Source organism: Ambystoma mexicanum, chromosome 4q, assembly GCF_040938575.1.
Source record: "Ambystoma mexicanum isolate Mex_15411 chromosome 4q, UKY_AmexF1_1, whole genome shotgun sequence".
NCBI classification, from domain to species: domain Eukaryota; kingdom Metazoa; phylum Chordata; class Amphibia; order Caudata; family Ambystomatidae; genus Ambystoma; species Ambystoma mexicanum.
In genome coordinates this window covers 662,242,780-662,265,337 of record NC_090928.1, presented here as the reverse complement: position 1 = coordinate 662,265,337, position 22,558 = coordinate 662,242,780, and the positions used below count along the sequence as shown (strand labels likewise).

Genomic DNA, 22,558 nt, shown 5'->3' with positions numbered 1-22,558 from the left:
CTTTAGCCTCATCCATGGAACCAGGGAGGACGCCACACGCGCCGACATAATTAAAGAGCCTAGTTAGGTAAGGGATGAGACGCTCTTTGTGATTCTTAAAGAACTCAATCATAAAGCCATCGGGGCCTGGAGCTTTACTTGGGGAGAGTGCGGAGATTGCTTTCCTGACCTCATTAGCAGTTAGCAGTTATTTCCCCTTCAAGCAGATCCCGCTCATCACTTCAGAGGGCCCCAAGGTCAAGCCTATCCAGGTAAGCCTTCTGCAATAAAGGATCAGGGTTCCCTCTCTATAGCCTCATTGCTCGTAAATCTCAGACCACCCTCCCCCTTGATAGCTAGGATCGTCCTACACTTTTCATCCTTACGGAGCCTTTGGGCTAGCATTTTATCAGATTTATTTGCCTTAATGTAGCGCATTTGACGCAGGCGCAGTAAATTGTGCTCGGCCGCTCTAGTTTGGAGAAGATTTAATTGCCCTCTTAGCATGCAGACTTCTTTAGCTGCGGCCGGGGTGTGTTTGGTGGCCAATGCTGTCATTGCCTCCTTGAGCTTCCTGCCCAGGCTTTCTTCCTCAAGCCTTAACTCCCTCTCCCTTCTAGCTTTAATTGCCAGGATTTTCCCCCTCATCGTAGCCTTGAGTGCGTCCCACCATATTTGCAGAGAAGTATCCTCCCAAGCATTCTTCTCCACGTACTCCTCCAGCTCCTGGTCCACTTCCTGGATCAGAACCGGATCTTTGAACAGGGCAGAGGGATAGCGCCATTTCCACAACCCAGGGGGTCCGCTCGGTCTACGCAGAAGTAATGTCATGGGGGCATGGTCAGATAGCGCTATGGGCCCAAGTGAGATCTCAGTAATATGTCCCAGAAGAAGGGCGGCGACCCAGATATAATCAATACGGGAATGTGTTCTGTGGGCAAATGAGTAAAACGTGTACCCCCTGTCCGCCCCCTGAGTTTCCCTCCACGCGTCAACTAAGGCCAAGTCATGAATTTTCTTTCCAAGGTCCCCAGAGGGCCCACCAGACGCACCCCATAGAACCCTGCTTCTATCCCTGGAGGGGTCCCAAGCTATGTTAAAATCCCCAGTTAAAACTATACGTCCCTTGGCAAAATCCCTCAAGCGGGTGAGAGACCTCTGCAGGTAGGCATCCTGACCGGTATTGGGCGCATACAACGTGGCGACTGTGTACACCTCTCCCCTACCCTCCAACAGCATCGCCAGGTATCTTCCCTGATTGTCTTTCTGTACTGCCTTGATCGACAGGTCCAAACCATCTCTCAGGGCAAGGGCCACTCCTCCCTTCTTACATGCCTGTGTGGCCTGAAAGAGCCGATGATAACCCCAGATCCTAACTTTCCACACCTCTCGCGTCTGAATGTGGGTTTCCTGCAAGGCCACTATGTGCGGTTTCTCCTTACGTATGAAGAGCTCTACCCTTTTCCTTTTAACTGGAGAGTTGAGCCCATTCACATTCAAAGATAATATCTTCAGTTGATCCATACTAAGGGAAGGTGCAACTCGTAAAGGCAAAGCCTAGCGCACTGTGTCCCCATTCCCTCATGATACCTGACTCTTTACTCAGGGCAGTTAGGCTAATCTGATCACTCTTCCCCTCTGCTTCCGAAAAACCTCTCTCCCTCCCCCTTCCCCAAACCCCAAACCACTTCCTGGGTGGACCCAGCTGGCAATATGCCCACCCTCATCACCAAAGGACAAGAGCTGTGCCCAAAAAGTAACCCAGTGTCCCCCAACGCGGGATCTTCCCATCCCATTCCAAGAAGTACTCCCCCATCCCTCCCTGCCATGAACCATTAGAACTTAATTGCTAACTTGTACCCGAAACAAAAATTATGCAGCTGGCGCCCTCCCCAGACCTACCCAGCTGGGCCTCTATTAATTCAAAACTGCAGTTGCAACTGATGCATCAGGAGAGTCGGCTTGAGCGTGCAAACTGCTCCCCCCCGGAGACTCGCGATCCACCATCCGGGCAGGCCGTATCCTTGACCGCTTGCGCTTGACCGTAGCCCACTCCCAAGACTTACTCGAGCTGTCCCGGCCGGGAGGGCCCTCCCGATCCGCCGATGACTGCTCCTCAATACCCAACAATTCCAGGCCTTGGTCATAGGACGTAACCCTTTGCTGCAGCCCCTCCCACATAAAGACCAGAGCAAAAGGATGGGGCCATCTGTACCTGATCTGCTTCTCGCGTAGAAATTTCAAAATTGGGAGCATCCGCCTCCTTTTGTTAAGCGTTATTGGGGAGAGATCCTGGTACAAAAAGATCTCAGCACTGTTACAATATATATAACCAGTTTTCCTCGCTTTCCCAAGGATCTTTTCTTTCGTCACAAAACTGTGGAAAGCAACTAGAACATCCCTTGGCCTAGCACCAGACTCCAAACGGGGAGGACCCACCCTGTGAATCCTGTCAAGTTGAAGATCTGCGGCCATGTCCACATCGAGAAGGTCCTTAAATACGGCTGTGAGAGTCTGCGCCAAATCCTGAGCCTGTACAGATTCAGGCAGTGACCCGTATGTTAATTCTCCTAGAGCGATTCTCCAAGTCCTCCACCTGCAGCTCTAAATTCTGGGTGGCCTGAGCCAGCGTGTCCAGAAGATTCCCCGCCTTACTCGCATCCTCGGTCAGCTCTTGTATCGCCCGTTCATTAGTGTCCACTCGCTCTTCAACAATGCGTATATCACGCTTTATATCCTTGAGCCCCTCGGCCAAGTCCTCCCTCAGAGTGTCCATCTGTTTTTGACTAGTCGAAGTAATTTTGTCCACCATTTCTCCGAGGAGTTGCTTAAGTGCTGGCCAGGGTGTTCTCTCGACCCTTCCCAGTGCCCTTGGAGGCCGAGGGGAGGGTGGGGGGGGGTGCCTGACTCTGTTTCTGGACATGGCGGAGATCAGGACTCAAATTCCGTCCCAGAGAACCAGCCTCGATCAGCAAGGCCAGAGAAAAGAAAAAAAAAAAAAAAAAGGGTAAACTGTGCCCTCTTTCGGGTCGGCAATCTCCGCCCTGAGCCAACTGCGATCAGCGCCCCTCTACCTAACGAACGAGGGCTGCTCAATCTGTCTCCTCCAGCAAATTAGACTCATGCAAGTCCCCGCGAGAGAGTCACCCCCACCCCTCTACGCCTGAAGCTCACGGGGCTACTTCAATGCTCACAGATGCTTCTCCAGACCGTGGATCCTTCGCTGTCAGACTCAGACCCCCCCGCCTGTTATAACGCACCAACCAGCCGGCAAAATCCCTAGCTCTCCTAGACCAATGGGCCCTCCGGCCGTCGCCCCCAATCTTGTAAAAGCCGGTGACCAGTCACCTTGGCCCCAGGGCCGCCCGCCGCATGGTGTCCCTGCGTCGCAAGGGTCTCCTTCGCCGCCGAGCGGATGCCCGGCAAGACAGCGGTGCAGGTCAGCCGAAATCCAAAAGTTCTACCCTGAAAAGGAAGGTCCACCAACAGCGACCCAGGGGAAGAACGCCGTCCGGGGCAATCAGAAGCCTCAAAGATCCAAATCTAATGCAGAAGCGGGAGCAGGCTCAAAAACGCAATGTACTTTATTAAATAGCAGGCCCAGACTCCTCCCAACGCCACAGCAAGCGTCTGAGCCCCCAAGTCCCCTGAAAAAGCGGCTTCTGGGTGTACCGGGGCCAGAGGGTCAGACCAGTCTCCTCATGCTGAACTCAGCGGGTCCCGGGGCCAGAGTGCCTCTGCAGACGCTGTGCCAATGTGACCCAATAGTCAGGATCACGTCTGAAATGTAATTTTGATGAAAGTATTGTGAAAATATTTTAAAGGTTTGAACAAACCATATAAAATAAAAAAATTAAAAAAATCGTGTATTAAAATAATCTGGGATTTACAGGTAGGCTACCCGATTTTGCATTTTTAAAAGAAATGGTGTATTGGTGATTGGCCTATAATTTGTAGGTATGTTTGGAGGTAGGCTGGGGTTTTTCTAAAAGGGGGGTGATCCAGGCCTTCTTCAGAACACCTGGAACGTGATATTCCATAAATGAGGCATTTATTAACTTACAGAGAGCCCCTATCAACAGGGGAGTACAGGCCTTAATGAAAACGGACAGGCATATATCACTCTTACAGCTAGTTTTCTTGAGATTAGCAATAATCACAGCTAATTCTGACTCCAACACAGGTTTAAAATTTAACTGCTGAGCTCACGGCCTGCCTGCAGTCCCTCCAATTTGTGATGTTCACAGGCAGCCCAAGGATTTCTTGGCATTATCAAAGGGTTCTTATCTTGTCAAGCTTCCCTAACATAGCTTCCTGAATCATATTACACCATGCTGCATCTTTCACTGGGAGATCAGCTTTATCATTACAGGGATTTTCAAGTTACCTTAATATTTTAAAGAGTTCTTTTGAGTCGGAGTGAGCTTTCTGAATCCAGTCAAACATTTTTTTTTTTTTGCTGTTGCAATAGCCATTTGCCCTCTTTAGCAGTCTCCATGTAAAGCACTTCATCAAAGGTGGCCTGAAATGATCTGCAAACATGAAAGCATTTCGTTTTTTTTTTTTACTTTAAGTTTTTGAAGGTCTGAGGAGAATCATTAATTCCCTTTTCTGTCCACAACACATTTAGTATTGAGTCACGCAAGAGTATTAATGGCTTAGTGTATAGCCTGCGTATACTTGTTGATCATATCAGCCATTTCCAGCCCATCAATCCTCTTGACCATGGGCCAAGCCAAGGTTCCATGGCAATCGGCGTGAGTTTTTTCTAGCTTTGGTCCTGATGGCATTATTACAGATGATCGTAAAATGAATAAAGAAGTGGTCAAACCATGGCCAGGGCACGACAACCAGGCCTGTTGTGTGACTGCCCAATGCAGGGTAGTACCCAGAATGTGACTGGGAACCTTAATTAGTTGCTCAACGGCCATATTGTCAAATGCCTCTTCGATTACTTGCAATATGAACAGCACCACTGCCCAGCCCAAAGTAATTAAAATCACCAAAAACGATGGCCTTAGTATTAGATTTGAGGCTGGGGAATAGAATATTGAAAGTCTGGCATAGAAACTCCCCACGTGCAGTTCCCTTTTTCAAATTTCCAAAAGCTGGTGTCCTCCCCCCATTTGCTTCCCTTGGACCAGGCACCACCCCACCCCCTGAAAGGGGTACCTTCCTCTCTCACTACTTGATCACTCATGCCCCCCCCTCAATCTGGGCATTGACTATTAACTGGCTGCTGCTCCCCCAATGGCCTGCCCTTGTGCCCATTACTAGATATCACATTGTGAATGTAATCCGACACATCCTCGTCATTCCAGTCCATGCTGGGAAACATTTGCATCTTTAACTTGAAGCCTTCATCGTATAAACGCAAAGCATCTCCCCATATTCCTCGTAGATGTGCTGCTCATATTTTATTAGTGCAGCAACGTCACCCGAGTACTTCTCAACTATAATGCAGGTGTACCTCCTAAAGGCACAGTCAGTTCATAATGTTCCTCTCCTTCTGTTCTTCCTCCTGTCATTCTCCTTCTTGGCCTTTTTCACTATGTCCAATCCTACCTGCTCCAGCTCGATTAAGGTGAACATGACAATAAAGACCTTGCTCCAAATGTTTTCTTTTATTTCCAAGGGTACGTGCCAGACTAAGCCCACTACCCTTGTGGCCATGGGTGTGCTCCCTGGGTCCCTTTTGGAACCCTACTGCCGAAGCAAGCGCGTCTCCTTGACCGTCTGCCCCTTGGTTACCCATCTCTTCAAGCCCCCATGCTTCCCCTGGAAAGCCCACCAGGAGAGGACAGGCTACATACTTAGTCCCGAGATCTCCCCTGCTTGGTTCGGGCGCTGCACACCTCCCCTGCGGCAGTTGATTAGGTGCTGCTGCTTCATTTACCTGTGCCCTGAAAGTGGCTGTATCGTTACCCCCTATAGGGCCCTCCTTTGTTCCACCAGCGCCAAGTTTGTGCTCTCTTCCACACTTGTCCCTGCTGGCAACCCATAGTTGTCCCTGCAGAAATGGACATTATCAACCCGCCAGCACCTTGAGCGTTCTTTCAACATGCAATTTTCTCACCCAAAGCATCCAGTTCAGCTGCCACCGTTAAGGCCCCTAGCGGCTGCTTAGTTCTAGCAGTCGTCTGCTGCCTCTATGCTTAGGTGATTTCCTCTCGCCATTAGCTTCCGACACCTTCACAGACACCTTCCTGGCTCTTTGGGGTATCTTGACTGCTGGAGGGACAGTCTCCTCTTCCGCGCTTTTCCTTTTTAGCAGCGCCTAATCCTGACTGGCGCTTAAGAGTATTCCCCCCATTATCTTGTTCTCTTTGGGCTCTGACCACCCACTCTTTGGCGGAGTGTCTGGGATGTAGTCCCCCCCCCCCTGCATCTTCCAGCACTACCAATCCTTCCTGATCCTCTTCCTTTGCTGTTGCTTGTGCTATGAGCCAGTCCACACTTTGGTCTATTGCGAGTACTCTGATTCTCCTCGGCAGGTCTGCCATCTCCTCATTACTGTCCATTCTTCCTTTCCCTTTTATTTCTTAGGTGCCCACAGCCACCGCCTGGCTTCAAGGATCACCTGAGCCAGGTCACTAGTCCTTTCTCATTCGTTTGGCCCCCCATTTGGCCCCTGCAATGCTGCTAAGTGTCACTTTGCCCTAAAGCCAGGTGCTGGGCTGCTGAGCCCAGCAATTCCGGTATGTTATTATTTTATTTAATAACGTGACGAGGAAGGTGAGTGACGAGGAATGAGTCAGTCCAGTTTTTTGGCCGGCTGCTGCACTGGCACTATGCCCAGCGCGTCCATTTGTGCTTGTTGCTGCTTCCAATTATGCCTACATGCCTCCTTCTCTTAACTTCACTTCACTTTCTCTTATGGTACTGCAACGAGAATGCTGCCTCTTCAGTCTGTGCTCCGGACAGTCACTATGTCTTTCCCAAAAAATGGCTGCCATGCAGCCTGCACGATGTAGAGTCCTTTTTTTTTTATTCCCTCTACATGCAATACTCATGCTTTGGGCCAAATCTCATGTCTCTACCAAGATGGCCGCCACGCTTTGTCCACGTTGCTTGGGCCTTTCCTCCGAAGCTCCTCTGTTTAATTTCTTGCCTGCTTTCCGAAGATGGCCCCCACGCTTCCTGCCCCACATTTGTGTGTCCTTTCCTGTAACTCGCCTTTGCAGTGCCGAGTGTCGCAACAATGCTGACCTTCCCCCGGATTTGCCTCACTTCCCTGAAGCCGGTCTGGAGGTCCCCGATCAGGATGCCTGCTTGTGTGGGGCAGCGTGGGCAGGATTCCCCGGTGTTTCTGCTTTCAGCGCTCCCAGGCCCCGGTCGCTGATTGCCTGCATGGATTCCTTGTGCCCTTCCCACACCAGATTTTTTCTTGTGCAGCCTGTTCCTTCTCAGTTGCAGGATAGATGCTCCATCTGTGATCCTTCAACGATGCGCATTCCTTTTCCAGCAGGAACTCCTTGCATTGCCTTCACGACCGTGGAGTGGAACCAAGTGATGTCATCCGGGGGCAGGGGGAGAATCCGTGTCCCAGTCTTCCCGTCTTGGTGTGGTTGAGGAGGACGTGGTGTCCTGGGGCTGGTATTTATCTGTACCAGTTAGTTCTCCTTCCTCTAACACTGGTTGGGCCGGTGTATGGGTCCTCTTGCGGGACGAAAAAAGTGGGGCCGGAAAATCGCTTTCTACGGATTGGTCGTAGATGGAGAGGTGGACTGTGGCCGAGTCTGATTGTTGGTGTTTTACCTCAAAATCTGTATCCACCTGATGCTGCAAGACATCCTCCGGCATGTTCTCAGTATATTGAATTGGAAACTCCTGGGTGATCTGTGGTTGTGAGCATTTCTCCAAGACCGTCGGTTGCCACTCCTCTGGAGGCTATTGTTCCTCCGTTGAACTGCCAAAGGCGATGCCATTGGTTGGGCCGTCATCAAGGGCTCCTTTTCTGGGCTGGGGGTGTGTCAGCCTCTGCTGCATGAGCACCCTTGTTCGTAGACGTGTGTTTCCTGATCAACGAGCTGGATTCCTCCGTCGCCAAGCCTGATTTCTGTGAGCAGGACTTATGGATTTTAGTCGTGGACAAGCCTGACCTTTGAGATGACACTTTATGCTTCGAGGACGGTACCTTGCCGCTCTTAGTCATGTGAGGCGATGCTTCATGTGTCTCTTGCAATGCCGCCGCCAAGGCAGTTTTAGTAGTGGACGGGCGTGGAGTCTGGAGCTTCGCTGTCCTCTGCTCCCCTTCCATGGACAGTGGTCATTTATGTGCCATTTGCTCCTCGCTAGCTTCTTTAGAGGCGTGTCTATGCTGCTTCGAAGCGGCTGCCAATGTGACCTTAAGCCCTGAGGCATTGACTTCGCCCTCTCTCACGGACCTTGACCTATGGCCTCGATGCTCTGTTCCCGTCAAAGACTTCCTCACCGGCGACGGTTGGTCATTGGCGGGCAATGTCAGGACACCTGGACCTCCCGCTCTCTTCCCCGCCGACTGCTTGTAGCCAAGGCTTCTTTTATGATTCTTCCCCAGCCACTCCTCCGACTGGGCCCTTTCCTTCAACCGTGGGTTCTTCTCTGCGGGAATGGCAATGCTTTTAGTCAACTTGACGTTGGAGGGGTACTTGGGGTAATTCCCCTCCTTTAACCAACATACCAGGTGTCCATTTCCATCTTTGAGGTTCCTGGAGCGAAGACCTCTGCAGATATTGCAGCCATCCACGGTGTGATGGGGTAGAGACAGTAAATGCAGTCTGAGTGTTTGTCTCCTTCATAAACATTCTTAAGGCCACAAGTGGCAGAGGGTCTAAAGATTGGTCTCCTTCTGCCCTTCATGCCCTTAGAACGAAAACGCCTCACCTTGTGAAATATTTCCCCTCCCGGGTAAACATTTTTCCTTGAAAAGAAAGTTGTTTTGTAGAAGAAATAGGTTGCTTTTAGTAACAGTGGTGAACCAGAGGACTCCCTCAGCTGAACACGCGGTTATATTGTGAAGGGAAAAGGAAGAGGATCTAGTCTAAAGTTACTCGATGTCCCATTGATTGGGACCAAAAGCACCTGTAACAAGGGTGTTAGGCTATACAATGTAGTTTCTTCTTGCCTAGGGCAAGGGGAATCAAAAATTATCAGAGGATTCCCAGCCTGACGACAGGGAACGTTCACAGCATGGGAATCTATGAAAGATCCAATGCTGGAGAACTGTGACTACCTGAATCCTGTTGGAACAAACAGGAGAGTGGAACTCACACCGTGGAGCCTGCAACAGCTGGGACCACTACCTCCATCATGCTGTAGGGAGACGGGACGACCCCCATATGCTGGGTCCATGACTGGTGGTCCGTGGGCTATCTCTGGGTGAGAGCAATGCACACTACTGCACCTTCGAGGGATCGAAGGGGGCCAGCCCCCGCTCACTGCAGTGACAGTCCATACACGGAACAAGGAGGCATCGGGACCCTGGCACACTGAAGGTCAGAAAGGGAGTGTGTGGCGTCGCGCTGGGGAACAAGGTGGCTTTGGAACTTCAGTGTCCTATAACTACGACGACAGGCACGGCCATGTGAAGTGGGCTGGGTGGATGGTCTATAACGCCTGCGGATACTACATTCCCACAATATCGAGCTTGCTCAGAATACCCAGGAGTGGGAATGTAGAGAGTAGAGAGTCCCCCTCCCTACACAACCATGACTAAAATCCCTGCAAGGCCTAAGCAAGTGAATATAAAAGCTATCTTATCCTCACAGGACCCTAAAGAGACATTTTGCTGTTTGTACTGAACATGTCCAACCGTCAGATGGCTGGGAGACAGGAAGATGCAGTGGCCACCAAGTCCAATCTGAAGCCCCTGTGGGCGGAACTTAAGCAACAGCGAATGCAAGAAATCCAAAGCTCAGGGGATAGGTGCTCGAAGTCCATAGCGGAGCTGGATGACCATGTGCGCTCGGCAGAAAAGAGGCTCGATGAACAGGAAACCGCAGATTGCGAACATGCCCACATGCCCAGGAGCAAATGAAACTCCAGCAGCACCGTCTTACAGTGGAGGAGCAGGTAGAGCAATTCTAGCTCCAACAGTGAACATTAAGAACCGCTCCAGACAGAATAATGTTCATATTCTGTGGATCCCCCAACAGGTGAAAGATAAAGATCTTGAGGACTATGTGAGAGCTCTCTTTTGTAAGTTGCTGGATTTGGGGGACAGCGAAGGACTAATCTTCGACAGAACACACAGAGTGTATTCTTCCACCCAGATCCAGAGGAATCTCCTCCCAGATGTGCTGACGAGGGTAAATTTTTTCAAACAGAAAGAGTGCATATTGGCAGCGGCGAGAGCCGCAAGGCCCCTATCTGTAATGCTCACCTGGTATCCACGGGGACGTCACTCAGCCTGTTCCGACCTCTTACAACCTCAAACCCTTCCCTGGAGGCTATTCGACTGGAGACTGGGCCTGAAACACAGGATTAGTAGAGTTTAACTCCCTATTGTCTCTGTGTGCTTGAACCCCTTCTTCCCCAGGGTCCAACCCTTCCCTTTGATCCACAGCTCACCTTGTTTTCTTGGATAGTGTGCTCTCCGTTCTGCTTTCAGCGCAGGGGCGCGTTGATTGATGAAGGCTCGTTCCTGCCTAGTTACTTCACTGGCAAGAGTCCGACAGGTAAGTATAATGAGTCTTTTGAACAGTTCTCCAACTTCATTCCTTTCCTTCCTTAGATGATGGCCGGCGTCCGGGGATGGCGGCGTGCTGCTGAGATGAGTAGCGCTGAAGGCGAGTGAGAGTGCGATGCACCCCTTTCCTATTTGCATTGAACTGAGTTCTTTTTCTGTGTCTTTTAGGTGCCGCAACGTTTTCAGTGTGGATGCCGGTTATGAAGAACAAATGCGGTGGGTAAGCGTGGTATGCAGCGCCTCTAGATGTTTCCACGCTAACCTGGAGTGTCTTTTCCCTCTTGCAGATGGATGAGAAGTTCCGGAGACAGAGTTCCCCCAGAGCGGCTGGGATTCAGGCAAGCGTTTGAAGCTCGTACAGTATTTAAAAATAAGCGAAGATTTGCAGAATGCTTACTAATGCCTTTTTTCTGTTCTTTTCCGTTTTCCTTAGGAAGCGGCATGCCGGGATGGGAATGACACCACCGAAGATGCCCGCAGAACAGGAGGAGCGATGAATGATGGGCAGAAGCGCCGCAAGGTAAGGCTGTTCCTAACAGTGTTCTTGTTCTTGCAGGAGCTGAGCGCAGAAGAAAGATGCAGGCCTACTGGAGACCGATCCGAACACGGTGAGTGTCACGCTGCAGGTGCAGAAAACGCAAAGGATGTTTCTCAGCCTGGGTGTGGCTTAAATAGTCTCTGGGTATCCCAGGTGTCTCTGGGCTGAACCACACCCAAAAGGCTAGACCGCACATGCAGTCCTGGGAACCGAAATATGTGGGGGCATCCATCTTGTCCCCATCAATGCACTACAAGTCCAATTCCCAATGATATCCTATGGGAGTGAGTGAGTCTGGTGCCACAAGCGCGAAGTCTGACTCCAAGTGGGTCTTTGGAGAGATGGAGAGGCCCTTGAGGGCCATGTAGGTGATTGTGGCCTGGCTCCAGCCCGACATCTTGGAGGACTGGGGACATGAGGGGCAGGAATCATGACACTATCCTTCCACAAAGCGGACCTCCAACTGTTACAGGATATTACCCTGGGGACGCAGGCCAGACGACAGAAGCTCAATATTCTTCCGTCCTCGCAGCCAAGCCGTAAGATTCGCTACAAATGGGGGTTTCCCTTGTAAACTGCTCCTTGAACATCACGGGCGCCAATCCACAATTTGGTCTGAGAAGGAGGCGCAGGAGTTCATTGAGTTGGCAGAGGAGAAAGAGCAGGGACCTGGAACCGAAGAGGCTTGTTCCGCTCAAGAAGCACCCGAAAGAGGAGCGTGCCCGTCCTAGCAATCCGCCGAGGGGCCCACGGGCCCGATGAGAATCCTTTAAGAAGAAAGCCCTGCAACAAATGGAAGATCATTGACGTGTGGAAGGTGGCAAATAATTGACAGAAATTGCTCTCCTGTTGAGAGGGATTTTGAAGAGAGGGTGTAGTTCAGTGCGGCAGCTGCGCAAGCTGGGGGCGGTGGCTGATGAGGGTTTGCTATAGACTGGTTAGATAGCAGAGTCACAGAGTTATATAGCATAGTTTGGTTTTATTATTATAATGGTATTTATTGAGCACAGGCCTAGCTTTTAGAAGCAATGGAGCGCTTTATAGCGGTATACACCAATACAGATCCATAACGGAGCTCTTTACAGGAGGTGTACAACATTACAGATGCATAACAGAGCGCTTTTCAGTGGTAACGGAATAGATATATAGCAGGGGTAGGATACAGAGGGGGACAGAGGAGTGGTACAGCTGTACCAGGCAGCAGGGAGAAGAGGGGCAGGCATCAGGGATCCATTTGAACTAGGGAGGGCCTGCAGGGATGCCCAATGGTGAGTTGGCGTTTGAGGGTTTTGCAATGGGCGTTTTTGTTTCCTTTTCTTTTTCCTTTGATTTTCAAGGATTCAGAGGCAGTGCAGGCTTATTTTACTATGGGAAATGCTTCAATTGTCATTCTCCCCTGGCACCTAGACAGGCTACACATTCCTGTATGCAGTAATACTAAAGAGCAGCAGAGCCAACCCACCTCAGCTGACATGGCGACTGTGTATCTCCATGTTCTGTGTCATGCCTCACCCCCACATGGCAAGCAAAGAAACAACCGGTGGAATCCCTGAAATTCTCCTGTCTGACCCTAAATGTGCATGGACTTAACTTGACAATCAAGCGCAAGGACATCCTCCAGAGGCTGATATCCCTTTCTCTTAACATGGTCTTTCTCTAGGAAACCCACCTGCTTCTGGAGGATGAGGCACGTCTGGCCCACAAAGTTTTCCCCAAGACCTATTTTGCATCCAGCGGCACCAAGACTAAGGGGGTGGCCATCTTGGTCAAGAAGGGGCTCCCATTGAAGGTCCTGGGAGTACAGAAGGACCCAGGAGGGGTTTTTTGTCTCTGAACACTAAATTGGGTGACCAAAAGGTATCCATGGTTTCACTATACACCCTGAATTATAGACCAGGAGGCCCTTTTGATACACTGACAACCTCCCTAATGTTTTTTTTTTATGAGGGTGAATTATAGATAGCCGGGGACTTTCATTTTATAGTCGATCCGACTAAGGACAAGACACTCCCCGCAAAAAGTGCAACTTCCTGGTGCTGACAAAATTGCTGAGGGAGTGCATCTGGGGTTTTCGAGAATTGACATACTGGTCTCCAGGTCCCTTATTCCGACGGTCACCAGATGTGAGATCCTCCCGAGGGTCCTCTCCAATCATGCCCCAGCCTGCGTTTAATTGCATCTTGGGAGTTCTTTCATGGTGACTGCGAAAGCCATGGCACCTAAATGTTTTTTCCTAAAAAACAGCCATGGAAGCGCACATTTCAGACACCGTCACTAATTACTTTGCGGAGAACGGCACAGGAGGGATGGAACCGCAGATAGTTTGGGATACAGCCAAAGCGGTCCTTAGAGGTGCCATCATTATCCACTCTGCAGCACACATGAGTGCCCGGAAAGGCAGGGGATGGAGCTAGAGAAAGAGGTTAGTTGATTAGAGGCAGTCCACAAGAGGGTAAATACACATAGATCCCTGAATGAGCTGTGTGCAGCACAGAAGGTATTAGAAGCTTATTTAACGAACAATGCAGCTCAGTTTGTACTTACGGCTAGACTGTATTATTATGTAAAGGGCAACAAAGCCAATAGGCTACTGTGAGAAACCTAGGGGTATTCTCCCATGTAGACCAAGAGAATTCTCTATTCATGTGGCCAGGGGTGGACCATCGCTTTTGGATCCCAACCCTGGGAGTGGACAAGTGAAGGAGAATCACATGGGTAGGGGAGACCGAGGCTGCCCTCAGGAGAATTCCCTAGGAGTGACGCAGTATCCCAATGGGACAATAGGTGGAGAAACCCCAGAAGCCTTTGTGGGCTATACAGGCCCCATTATCCCTAACCCAAGAGAGATAATCTGATTACCCCAGAGCAACCGCAGGGAAAGGGGGGAAACAAAAACCGAACCTCAATTCCAATGCTTCTTGGTCCTTCCTCCCATTCAGATCATGGGAAGGGTTACATTGGGCAGTGTTGCATACCCAAGTGGGTAACATAGGGAATAATTTAATACAGAGAGATTCATCTTTTGTTTAACAAATTAGAGCCAAGGGGTCTTCCCCTATTCTTTACCAATCACCTAGTAATAACAGTCTGTCCATGTCAAATTCCCTCTCACCTCAACTCGGAGGAAGCAGCGACTAAGATCAGTAAAGATTACCCATAGGAACAACATGGGGAAAATGAGGGAAACCTATCATAGAAACAACTGAAACCATCCCACTAACAGAGTCAGGCAGGGTCAGGTATTTGATAGTAACCATTCACACCAGACTCCATTTGACTGGTCTTTTCACTATAAAAGGTGTGGTCTGACAGAGGTAGGAGCGAGTAGGAGAGCAAGCAGGAGAGCGAGCTGAGAGGAGAACCGAGACACCAGAGTTAGCCCAGACCAAACGCCAGAGACTGGGATGCTGAGACGCTGAGGAACTGCAGTGCGAGAGAGCAGAAGCGTGGCGAGGGAGCCATGTCTCCAGGGAGCCATGAAGGGTCTGCGTTTGGGAACCAAAATGCGTGTTGGTCCAATGCAGAACCTGTGTATGCAAGTGCTCGTATTCCTGGCCCGGTGAGGTTGTGAAGAGCGCAACACAAAGTAACGCTGGAAACGCGTAAGAAAGAGGACCATGTTTGTGGGAGTGTTCAGTTCAAGCTAACAGGAAGATTTCAAACAGTGCAATACATCGATACAAGTAACAGTGTAAAGTTTAAGCGCACAACTGGAAAGATGCCCGTGTGTGCAAGAAGAAAGTAAAAGTGAAAAGTGAAGTGATGTGAACGCAAAGGGCACTGGAAGCCTGTGAAAAAGGTGCAAGAGGCACAAAGGGACAAGGAGAAATGGAAAAGGTGCAAGAGCTACGAAAGGAAAGAATAATGCAAAGAGGATGCAAGTGACAGTGAAGGACAGAAACAAGCACAGATGTACGTGGTAAAGAAGAAGAGGGCAAGAAGCATGACACACAAAAGGAGCAAAGGACAGTGCAAGTGTGCACGACAAAGGGAAAGGTGCACATAAAAATAAAGAGGGGCAAGAGGGTCAGAATGATCGTGCCGAGGAAAAGCAAAGAGCCTGGCGTTTTTCGAAAGCCTGTGATTCTACCCCATGAGAGGATAGCATGTAAGAAATGATATATATATGAAAACGGCGCATCCTGAATAGATACATTGATGTTTGAAACCAGAGGGGCCTAAGCTTGAGGAAGGGCGCCATGAGAGATTAAGAAGGAAATGTGATAAATATTGCTTTGTGTTTTGGAAAGCTGGGGGGAAGGGAACCCTGAGAGGCCTGTTGAGAAGAGTAGACACTGTGTTTTGTGTTGAAAGCTGGAAGAGGCCTGAGCTTGGGGAAGGGAAGCCTGAGAGGCACATTGAAGAAAGTAAAGTTAACACGTTGAAGGTTGGGGAAGGGAACCCCAAGGAACTCTGAGACATTGACGGTATAGGAAATCACTGTAAGAACTCTGTGGAGAAGATGTCTCGAACAGCCTTGTACAGCGAGTACATCTTTGTAACATTGACTAAATTGCACCTTTTGAGAAGACCACTTAAAACCAATTCTGGTTTTGACATTTTTGTTGAACTACTATTTTTCCTTTTCAAAAAGACTTCTTCACATTTTTGTAAAGCGTGAGGGCAAGCATAGGTTTAGACACAGACTGAATTTTGTTTTGGACTCTTAGACAATGACGGCCAATAGAAACATCAGTTAAAGTAACCATCCCTTAGAGTTGGGGCCAGTCAGGCATTCCACCAACCCTGGACCCTTAGTAAATAAAGGTTTTAAAATGAAAACTTTTGAATCTTGTCTCTTGATACCATGCCTGCCTCACACTACTTGCAGCTAAGCTCTGTAAAAGGAGCTCAGAGCAATTATATCCCTGTTTTGAGAGATTGCGAGGAAAACAGGGTAACCCAGGAAGAGGCCAAATTATCACTAATGGAAGATTATTTTATGGAGATAGGTGCTAGGGGTCCCCTTGGAACAGGGTCGGAAAGCGTGATTTATAGACCAGGCGGGGCGCCCAAAGCTGTCTGCCAAAGATTGGGACGTGCTTGAAATGGAGATATCTGAGCAGGTCGTCTTGGGAGTCATCCGGGGCCACATCAGGAAAGACTGCGGGTCCGGGTCCTGATGGCTTTTCTGCTCAATTTTACAAGATATTCTCACCAATAGTGTCTCCTCAGTTAACAAAGGTATTCAATAGCTTCCTGATGAAGGGTTCGGTCTTTGAAACCATGTCTGACTGTCACAACACTTACCTGGAAACCCAGAAAAGATGGAGCTGATCGCTCAGCATACAGGCCAATAGCACTACTTAATGTGTTTGCAAAAACGTACGGGAAGATTCTGCTCGTAGGCTGACCGATAACCTCCCCAAATTAACTGACCAAGATCAGACGGGTTTTATTGTGGAGCGGGGTGTGCACAACAATATTCACAGTCACCAATTTCATTGCTACCAAGAAAGAAATTGCGGATCGCTTTGTCATTTTGTCTCTGGATCCCCCGTAAGGCATTCAAAAGCATGGACTGGAGCTATATGGAGGAAGTTCTGCAAAGCTACAACTTCTGGCCCGAAATTCAGGCAACTCGTCATGGCTTACTATAACTCCCCAAAGACTAGGATACATGTCAATGGGCAGCTGTCACAGCCAATTCAGATAGAAAGAGGCACAAGGCAGGGCTGCCCGCTTTCGCCCCAGATATTCACCCTAGTAATGAAGCCCGTAGCTCAATAAATCCGGAATAATGCACTGATCTCTGGGGTAACCCTGCGGTGAACCATTCATAAACTGACACTATATGTTGACAATGTGTTGTGTTTCCTATCTGATCCCCTCAGGTCTCTAACAGAGCTCACAGGGAGCTCTGGACGAATTTGGTGAGGTATCCGGGTTCCCAGTTAGCAAGGATAAATCACTGGGTCTGAACATCAGAGAGAGGCACATGACTATTCATACTCTCTGGGAGCGTTCTGGATACCAATGGGTAACAGATAAGCTAGCATAATTGGTAGTCACGATCACAGCCTCATGACTCTCTGGTGGGTGCTAATGTCCTGGGCCCGATAAAGGACTCAAAAGAACAACTTTAACAGTGGGATCATCAGGACAATTCTTGGCTGGGTAGAATCCACGTGGCAAAAATGACCCTGCCCCTGAGGCTGTCATATGTTTTCCAGGCATTACCACTATGCGTGCGGACCAAAGAGCTTGAGGAGCTCCAGAGGCTCATCACCAAGTTTATTTGAGTGGGTAGATATCCTAAGGTCCCGAGGAAGGCCATGCTGAAATCTGTGAACGTGGGTGTGATGGGTGTCCCCTCAGTGCGGAGTTACTTTCTGGCGGCATAAATAGCCCCACTACTTGATTGGCCGCTAGACATGAGAGCCCCAAAATGGAATGACATTGAGAAAGTGGGACTGAAATCCCCAGTGCACGATCTTCCATTTCCCTCAAAAGAACCAAGAGGGCAGATACGGAATATCCTGGCAACGACTGTCGTCACCCTGGCACACTGGGAAAGGGCAGGTCTCCTTCTGGGGATCCTGGCGGGCTCGGGTCCACTCACACCAATTCTAAATAACCCAGACTTTCCCTGGGCATGGGGCGTTCCTAATGTGGGGAAGGAACTCACTGCTGAGACGCAGAGAGCTCTGTAAAGAGGGGGAGCCCCTAACCTTTATCGAAAGAATGTAAGGCCAAATTCTGCCTGGTTGAAGATGAGTGATTTCGCTACACAAAACTCAAGACACTGGATTACTAACCCAGCCATTACAAGAGTGTCTGTTGCTCCCCATAGAGGGATTGAATTTATGGCACAGGAGGGAAGGAGGTCTGGGAGAGTCACCCATTTGTATAGGCTCTTGGAGAATTTAGAGAATATGGGGATACCCCCTTACATGATCAAATAGGAGTGGGTCACGGCCAAGACATTTTGGAGGAATCCTGCAGTAGGATCTGGCAGCAAACACATAAAAGCTTGAGATGCACACAAATAAAGGAGGGGGCCATCACGCTTTGATACAGGTGGCACTTGACACCAGCAAGGCTCCATAAAATATCACCAAATGTTCCTGACCAGTGTTGGCATGGGTGTGATGAGGAGGGAAACATGATGCACATGTGGTGGTCCTGCCCTGTAATACACATATATTGGAAGGAGGTCTTAGCGCAGGTCAAAGACATAACCAGTACTCCGCTCCCCCTGTATCCTCTGATAGTTTTGTTGTTTGGCATCCTGCAGAAGACAGATCTTTCCCGTTCTCAGGCCCACAAGCTACTTTGATCACTCAACTACTTCTCGCGGCCAAAATAGCCACAGCCTGCTTCTGGAAGTCTCAGAAGGGACCGCCTTTGGCATACTGGTGGCCTAATGTATGGGAGATTCTGGCCATGTAAAGAATCACAGCGCTTATGCCCAACACGATCCCCAAGTGCACACAAACCTGGTCCCTGTTTATTGAACATGTTAAGGACAGGGACGCCTCTGTGTTTTGGCCTTGGCTTATGCAGAACTTGAGCCTCACATGATACAACTGGCGGGGTGAACTTTGGGGACCCATAGAGTCAAAGTCGGGGCTTCAGGGGAGCTGCATCAGCGAGTGGATGGTACGATTTGGGGCGTTTACCCAGACAATAACAGGTCATACACGCATGGGGCCTGTTCATTCTCAGCCAGTGATAAAAGGCTGAAACGCTAATGGGTTGGAGGGTACCTATTCTATGTGCCACTTTGGTTTCTTTTTTCTCTTTACACCTGTTTGGTACTTGAGGGAGGAGGTGAGTGGGAGGATGATCTATTATCATTGTTATACTGTTGCATTATCTATGTTGTACCGTGACTGGAAAATTAAATAAAGCTTATAACAATTTTCTTTAAAAAGAGTTTGAATACCACTGCTCTACTGTAATTGCACATGCCAGATTTTGCATTGCTAGCATGTCCTCCTTAGATCAGGTAGCCATCCACAGAAATTCCAACATACTTCCTACCAAGTTACAGCCTTTCAGATCAGTGTACAGAGCAAAATAAATAAAGCCTGCGCATATCAGGATTGACAGTCCGGAGGACCTAACGTTTGAATTCCACCTTGTAACTGAAGTCACTGACCCCAAGTGCGGTCAGAAAGTGGGATGGTGTGACCACTTTTACATTTACCTATGCAGGTGACATTATCAGCAATTCAAAAGAAAGTTTGTTTGGAACCTCGATTAGGGTTACATGCTAGACTTCTGCCGTGCTGCCAACGAGCTGTCCATGTGACCAGCAAATGCTTTACTGGGTTGGACAGCCTGTGCCAAGAGAAAGGTTTGACTTGAGCTTAACAAAGACCATAACAATTTCATAAGCACATGAATTCACATGTATTCATGAAAAACTGGTATATAAAAACAAATATTAAATTCATTGATCAAATTAGAAGAAATAACATCACCAGGAGGCATGCGTGTTACATAACACATTAAACAACAACAGCTTTCTAAACATTGAAATACATTTTGTTTTATGATGAAAACATTTCTGCAGCAAAGGTCAGGTCATTTAACAAGATTCAATATGAATCTACGGTCAGTGCATGATTTCACCACCCATTATGTGCCATACTTTGACTAACATAACTTTATGGAGTAAACCATGTGTTTACTGCCAACAGATCTCACTTACCTTTTTTAAGACTCGGGAACCTGAATAACTTGACCAGTCCAAAGTCATCTGCTGTCACAAGCACTGTGCTGTTGTAGTTGGCATCTACCGAGTTGATATCAGTGATATCGGTATACTTGGGCCAAATGCCAGCAACTTCAGGTCCGACTACACATGTCCATGTCGCCCAGTGAATGCCTTTGATCTCATCTTTGCTGGTGAGATGCTTTCCAGCTGAAATCATTTAGAGAATGTGGTTTATGCACTTTCCATTTTTTCAAACAAAACATTTGCTAACCTTTTATTTTTTTATAGTTGAACATATCTTCACAAGGTACAACTGCAATATGCACATACAAATTAATAGTATTTGAGTAGATGTCCAAAATGTTTTTCAATGTTGCCTATTTCACTGTGGACAGTAATTCTGTGCAAATGAATTTATTCGGTTTTCAGTGTGATTCATGCTGTTAGTATGCAAGAGCTGTAATTTTTCATAAAGAAAAAAATAGCACATGCGATTTATTCATTACGATTAATTCGGTAAGATTTGTACGAATGTGGAAGGATATACATTGAGCTCATCCCTTGGATTGGCCTTTATACACATTTCTTTATTCAGGTGTTTAATAAAGTGCAAGTTGTTGCCACATGTCACATTGCAGGTGCTTCCCAAAGTGCACAAGTGATTTGATCAGTGTCAAGTTGGAGGCCTCACCTTATGCAGATTTGTTTTTGGGATTGTCTGATCAGACAATGGGTTTTGTGACTAATCTGGAGGTTTTGTCTGTTCTTCCTTTCAGGGAGCCACCCCCTTCGAGTCTAGGTAGGTGAGCCCGCTAAGCAAAACCCTCCCTAGGGGTTTGGGAAAGAGGACCTCACTGGGAGTAACCACCCGACAGGGGACAGGAACTCCCATTCCAGTAGGATCTCCCTGCAACTGAGACATTGTCTGCATACATGGGAATATCAGAAGTGGATGGGTCAGCTGTGGAACTCCAAATAATGTAGAAGGTGCATTGGAACAGTTGGCTCAAGGAAACGCTGACCTCTCAATGGGCTCGACAGCTAACCACACACCGTTGGTACCTGGTATCAAGAATAAAAGGACTTTCCCCCTGCAATGGAAAATCGATACACCAAGCCAGCCTCTGACATACGATTGTCATTGGGCAGCAGAGCCGTGCTGACGAGCGGAGCTGGCTGTAGCGCAGAGAAGGACCCAGAAGGAGGTCTGGAGGGAGACCCAGAGAGAAACCGGGAGAGAAGCCAGAGAGAACAAGAAACTTGGCTGATGAGGCAAGGGCTGTGCAGAGTCGGCGAGGCCAAGCAGAGCAGGCTCTGGGGGAAGGCATGATCAAGCAGAGGTTTTAGTGGGCCTGGAACCCAGGAAACAACACCTAACCTGGTGAGCGATATAGGAAAGAGTCCCTTGCTTGCACTACGCAAAACCAGAGAGAGAGCAAAATATCTGCAAGTGAAGAAACACTCCAGCCTGTGTTCAGGAGAGGATGCCCAGGAGCTGGGGAGAACGCCAGCATCACCGAGCCAAAGCCACCTCGCTGAAGCAGGACCTGCTATGGAGAAGGTACGCGGGTTGCTCACAGTAGAGGGGGGCACAGAGATCAGACCATGAGAATGGGAGAAGGAACAGAGGCTCTAGATCCCTACAAGGGACAACCAGGTCCAGAGAGAGACGGACATAGATAACAAGAGTGGTTACAAGAGCCCTACAAATCCGAGCCTTGGAAACAGCAAGTAAATTATCCAAAGCAGCACTCAAAAACCAAGAGAAAGCTATTTTAGGAGGGGATACACATACCGCTACGAATCAAGCAAAAAAACGGGAGAAAGAGAACCAAGGAGGGCCCTATCAAGCAATTAAGGAATCATTCTGAGGAACAAAGTCTAGATCCCTACGAGGAGCAACCAGATACAAGGATGGAGACAGACATTACTAAGAATTGTTACGGGAATTTCTATAAACCTGAGTCTTGGAATCAGCCAAAGGGGCTCAAAGACGCACACACAAACCAAGGGAAAGATATATTAAGAGGAGATACACACACCCCTACGAATCAAGTAAGAAACTGCAAAAAGAGAACCAAAGCAAGAAAGGAATCATTCCACAGGGAAACCCAAATCAAGCAATATTGGAATCTTGTGGGGAGAGACCCACATAGTTGGTGGAGGAGGGTTAAGGAAATATCCCTTGCTCTGCAATCATTGGAGAATAGAAATGGTTTGGAAAGTAAATGTTCGCCAACTCAAAGGGCTGGGTTCCTCAGCCAAGGGTGAGTAATCGTCGAAAAGTGCACTGTGCTGTGAAAGCTATGCTTTGGTTCCCTGAAAGAACTGGGAGTAATTGTAAATAGGCACACGGGCGAGTACCGGTCTGAGTACCGCTTACCCGCACTACCCGCTGTTCCTGATTCTGTTTTGCTGCACCTGCTCCTGCTCCTGGAGGACCTTTGAAGTTGGACTGCTTTATTATCAAGAGTTAATCTCGGTTTGTTTTGGCGTTTGCACTGCCAGTTCCGCCTATTCCCGGCTGGTTCCACCAACGCCGCCCCCTATCACAGCGATTGGCTGTGTGAGGAGTCACTCACCTCTACAAATTGGTCGCGCACGCGCACAGCGCACACGGGCGAGTACCGGTCTGAGTACCGCTTACCCGCTTTGCCGCTTTTACGGTGGAGGTGGCCCTTCCCATTAACTCTGTAGAAAAGTAAGT

General features: G+C 48.8%; 1 protein-coding gene across 3 annotated transcripts in view; it reads right to left on the bottom strand.

The window, feature by feature from the left end:
• EML6 (EMAP like 6) overlaps positions 1–22,558 on the bottom strand; it is a 3,038,586-nt gene that overhangs the window by 2,267,428 nt on the left and 748,600 nt on the right. For all 3 annotated transcript variants that reach the window (XM_069608236.1, XM_069608238.1, XM_069608237.1), the window contains exon 10: positions 19,846–20,058. In XM_069608236.1, the coding sequence (XP_069464337.1) occupies positions 19,846–20,058 (213 nt within the window). The remainder of the gene's footprint in view (positions 1–19,845; positions 20,059–22,558) is intronic.